Here is a 5,269-nt window from a genome sequence, read left to right on the forward strand (position 1 = left end):
TTTTTCAGCATCTTTTCCTGTGCACCGTGCTGATTACAATACCTTACCAACATAATGCCACAGGTACAGTTACAGTTGATATAAATTCATCAAGCGCAATGCTCGTTAGAAAATAGTGTTTCCCATGAGAACACCCACCAGAGTTTTGTTGCAAGCTGGAGGTGGCCCAAATAATGACAGAGGTGACTGCCTTGTAATTTTATATACAGGGAACCCTGCACAGTTTATTGTTGTGCCTTGTGATGCTAGTTTGGAAAATTTAAATTGAAATGCTAAGTAGTAGCTATTGGTTAGATTAGTGGAAATATTAACAGTAGCTGGACAACTGAGCAGGCCTGGCTCTCAAATGAAATTATATGTAACTCGCCAGTTAAACCAGCTGTAGCTTAACCCGAGGAGATAAAATATAGATGCAAGACCGGGTCATGCTGCCTAGTATTTGTTCTTTGCTTGGGTGAGGATAGGATAAAAAATGGCACTAGGTCAGAGAATGGTAATTTTCTGATATAACTGGAAATTACTAGTAGGACTAGAGGAGCTAGATAAGTAGGGATAGTAGCTGGGCTATTGAGCGGAATGTGGTGTTCACATGAAACCACTACGCACAGCAGTGAGGCTGGCCACAGCAGCTTAGCTTAAGCAGATATAAGTCAAACTGAAAAGCCATGGAGAAGGGGGGAGATGTTGTTTTAAATGTGGGCATCTCTCCAGGAAGACATCCATAGTGTTGCACTCAGTTGTACACACAGGACGTACCAAGAATAGTTGTGTAATAAATAAAATAAGAGTTGGAGAGAAGCTCCTTTCTTGCCTCGATACTGCTGACCAATCATGTGAAGTTGGTGTGAACATCAAATTATTGCAAATTATCCAGGTTAACAGTTTGTGATGAATACACATTCTTTAAAACCATTTCAAGTACATCTTGTTAGCTTGATGTTCATATTGCTGTTTTAGTTTTGACTTATTTACATTATTAGAGTGATTAACTTTTTAGCTATTAGGTATATTGTTATGCATGGGATGATCATTAAGTCAATATTTGATGGTAGTATTTTGTCTATTTACTAGTATTGTGTTGATTTTTTTCTCCAGATATGAGCCAGAAAGCCAACACTGAAATGACCAAGCCCACCTATGGGTGCCAGGTGACCATCCAGTCAGAGCAGGAGAAACAGATGATGAAGATGTACCGCAGAGAGGAGAAAAAAGAAAGGAAGAGAGGCAAAGGAACAGATGACAGTGAATCCTCAGATGCTGTCTTGACCTTTGACCCCAAAGGGATGAGAGCCCACCGGTATATTATCTCTCAAAACTTCGTCTTGGTCCTTTCCCCCTCGTTTGTCTTTGTTCTTTGTCTGTCCATCTTATATCTGCACCAAACATAAGAAATTGACTGGAACTTTGCAAAAGTAAAAAAAAAAAAAAAAAAAGACAGCTTGCAGCCTGTAACGTCATTTCTTGTGGGTGGTACTTTTGAAAGTTTAATTTTATCATGAAAAAAAGCATCAGTTGTGTGTTTAATTAAAAACTGGGCAAATCTAGATGGGTTTTGCTGAACTGCATTAAACACTTTTTATTTACAGTAATTTTTCTTTCAGAATTTTTTTTAGGTAAAACATGTCTTGATTATTTTTTATTTATCTGTTTTTGTACAGGGAGCAGGCCCTGATGAATGCACGATGTGAACCTCTACTAAGCAGAGAAAGAGTATATGAACGTATTCGGTATCCCAATGTCTATGACAGCTATGCAGAGTCCACCAAGACACCTGCATTTGTTGGAGGAGCCAGGGTGAGGCTCAAATAACTTAGATCTGTGCAAACTCTACTGTTTTGGTCTGCTTACTGTGTAATGCTTCTTTAGCGTCATATTTAACACAGTTGAAATGTTCGAAAAATAAAGAGCTCCTTAGCTGTAATGATTGTGTAAGATTCTGCATCTTTTTCAATTTTGTCACCTCTGATCTCCAAACTAAACTGGCCATCAGCTGACATGTCTCACAGTGTAAATTGAAATTCAATTGAATAGAAAATTGAGTTCAATTGAGAAATCAGTATCAATATCCCACCCTATTACACATGCAACAAAGCCCTTTCCAAATGTAAAATGTGGAGGGTGTGGTTTACTGTGAGACATAAAATTTACTTCTCAATGTTATATACCCAGTCTGTTGTTTACTGTCAAAACATAGAGAAAACAAGAGAATCCCTTCCACATTAGTACTCCATACTGAATCTCTCAAAGTACCACAAAGCATTCTACATAATTTATTCCCAAACCATAGTGCCAAATTATATAATCAAATTTGGTACAAACAGCATTACTAACCATGCCGTTAGTCACAAAGCTTCACTTTGTACACCACACAGTACCCCCCAAAAAGTTTTTTTATTATTGGGTTTTTAGTACAGGATGGCCAGTTATTATATTATTTCCTGCTTAATTGGGCTAGTAACATGCAGTACTTAAAATGTGTTCCATACTCATAAGAACTTCAAAGTGTGATTGATCTGCACTGTATTTACAAGGGGCCATGAGGCATATGCAAATAAAAAAGTGAGCTATAGGTGAATTCAAACCATTTTTTCTTTTTTTGACATTGAATGTCCTTCCAAGTTTTGTAGTGTGTGGTATATTAGGTTGGAGACTTTGCGGTCATTTGTGAGGTTTAGGTTTTCTTTATTTTTTTGTGTCATTTAGATGCTACTGCCTGAGGGAATCCGCAGAGAGAACACTAAAATATATGAAGAGGTGGAGATCCCACCCAGCCAACCCATGCCTGTTGGCTCTGAAGATAAGCCTGTCTACATCTCTGAACTAGATGAGGTAGGAGCCACTGTGTACTTGTGTTTGTTTTTGTGTGTGTTTGTACACTGACTTTGAGGACAGACATTGACGTGTATAATTATGATTTGTCAAATTAATATCCAATTTGACTATACTGGCAAATAAAGTTTAGCCGCTGTGATTGCAGCCACACATGGAAAATATTCTATCACAACTGCGACCATATACAGTCATAGTGTCAACTTAGAATGCATAGCTCTCTTTTTCCTGTTCTGCCTTGAAGCTTTGCCTCTTTATGGAACTACTGCGTTAAACAGTGCAGTGCATAGTGTTGTATAGATGGATCTTTGGTTTTAGGCTGTGTTGCTTAGACTATTGCATCTTTCAGAGTTTGGAAAACAAGCCCACTGCAGTCTTTCCTTGATGTTCTTCTGTGCTTCCCTTCTGATAAGGCTTCATAAGTAGGTGAAGATCAGCATGAAATCAAGAAGCTCAATTTATTTATTTGGTGCTGGTGGTGGTGTGTTCATTTACATCACCAAACCTTTGATGCCTGTATTATTATGCACTGTCTCTTCTCTCTCAGATAATTTCAATTCAGTTTGAGTTTTAATTATTTTAACTTTTATAACTTCTAAATATTGAAAACTTAACCAAAATGGATTCACTAAGGAACTAACTAGTGTTCAGATTAATTAAGTGAATTCCAGGTTTTAAATTGGATGAAATACTAAAGGACTACAACCCTGGCAATGGATCACTATCCCAGCTATGCATGTCTCTGCATCTGGAAGTGCATCTGTATGATAAACCGGACTTGTCTCAATAACTGTTTGGCTGGCTGATGCCCCGGGTGTATATATGGCCCCTGTTATCCTCCATATCAGTGAACAGGAGAGGATTGTGGCCGGTGAGCGATGTTCCTTCTTAATGGAAGTGTTGTAGCTCTCAGCCAGCTGTCAGCCAGCACAATGACCCGTCAGTCTGACTGACACCTTGACTGACAATCCCACACTCATACTGGTACATACATTCCCCCTCGCCTCTGGCAGGCTTTGCCCTGCCACCATTGGGCTGTATTGGAAGGTAGCAAGCTGGTAAAGCAGGAGTCCATTCTGCTTCAGCCCTTGGCTGAAGGACAAAGTACACTCCAGCAGAGTCCGCTCACATCATTGTCTTTGAAGGCTCTACTCCCATCCTGTCTGCCCAAGTGGGTGTTGTAATCCATCATTACTGCATCACCGGTGAAGATGCAGCAGTGCAAAAGGTCGCCCATTCTTCTCTGAATTTGTCTTTTTGTTTATAAAAGGCCTTAATATCCATAAACCTCAGAAGCATTTTGTCACACTTGAGGAAACTAGTGTAACTGTTCATCTCTCTTAACCTTCCTGACACTTGTGCTTATGGACATCATCATAAACAAGGTTCAGCTTTGGTGAATGTGTGTGTATAAGTGTTTGTGGGCGGAAGTGTGCGTGCATGTGTTATGCCATGACAAATTAATGAATGGATGGTTTAATTATGTCTACCCTGCTGCTCTTGTTATTTTCCCAGTTTATTATATTCACTCAGGTGTGTGTGTTTGTTTGTTTGCACTATGAGTGCTGAGGTCTCTTTAATGCCTGTGAATTTCAGTCCTTATCAGGGTTGTCTTTGAACATCAGTCGAGTGATCTGGAAATTTTATGTGGGGTACCTCAAGGTTCAGACTTGGGACCTAAATTATTCATATTATACATTAACGATATGTGCAAGGTCTCAGCTTTAGTGAAAATGGTCTTATTTGCTGATGACACTACGATATGGGCATCCGGGGATAACCTACAGCAACTATCGGGACAGGTTTCACAGGAACTTGAGAAGGTAAAGAAATGGTGTGATAGCAATATGCTATCTATTAATATGGATAAAACTAAATTCATGGTATTTGGGAATCGTAGACTAGATAACGAACTGCAAGTGAAAATAGGGGGAGCCAGTATAGAACGAGTATATGAAATTAAATTTCTAGGTGTCATAGTGGATGATAGATTCACCTGGAAATCTCATATCAGATATATTCAGCATAAAATAGCAAAAAACATATCGATATTGGCGAGGGTCAGACGTATTTTGGACATAAAAGCACTACGCATTTTGTATTCCTCATTGATTCTACCATACTTGGAGTATGGCGTTGAAAACTGGGGAAATACATACAAAAGCTCACTTCAACCAGTGTATATATTACAAAAAAGAGCGATAAGAATTGTGCATAAGATGGGGTATAGGGATCACACCAATGGAGCTTTCATACAGTCTAAATTGTTAAAGTTTTTTGATTTAGTGGGATATAAGACTGCTGTGTTTATGTATAAAGCCAGGAACAATTTATTACCTGGTGGAATTCAAAAACTATTTAATGAAAGGGAAGGGGGATACAATTTAAGGGGTCAGTTAAATTATAAAATTCATGCTATACGTACAACCAAAAAAAGATT

General features: G+C 38.7%; 1 protein-coding gene across 1 annotated transcript in view; it reads left to right on the forward strand.

Moving 5' to 3' along the window:
- ascc3 (activating signal cointegrator 1 complex subunit 3) overlaps window positions 1-5,269 on the forward strand; it is a 245,725-nt gene that overhangs the window by 58,563 nt on the left and 181,893 nt on the right. Inside the window, 3 exon segments of the mRNA XM_020621661.1 lie at window positions 1,096-1,297; window positions 1,659-1,794; window positions 2,704-2,829. Coding sequence (XP_020477317.1) covers window positions 1,096-1,297; window positions 1,659-1,794; window positions 2,704-2,829 — 464 coding nt within the window.

Source organism: Monopterus albus, unplaced genomic scaffold (assembly GCF_001952655.1).
Source record: "Monopterus albus unplaced genomic scaffold, M_albus_1.0 scaffold264.1, whole genome shotgun sequence".
Taxonomy (NCBI): domain Eukaryota; kingdom Metazoa; phylum Chordata; class Actinopteri; order Synbranchiformes; family Synbranchidae; genus Monopterus; species Monopterus albus.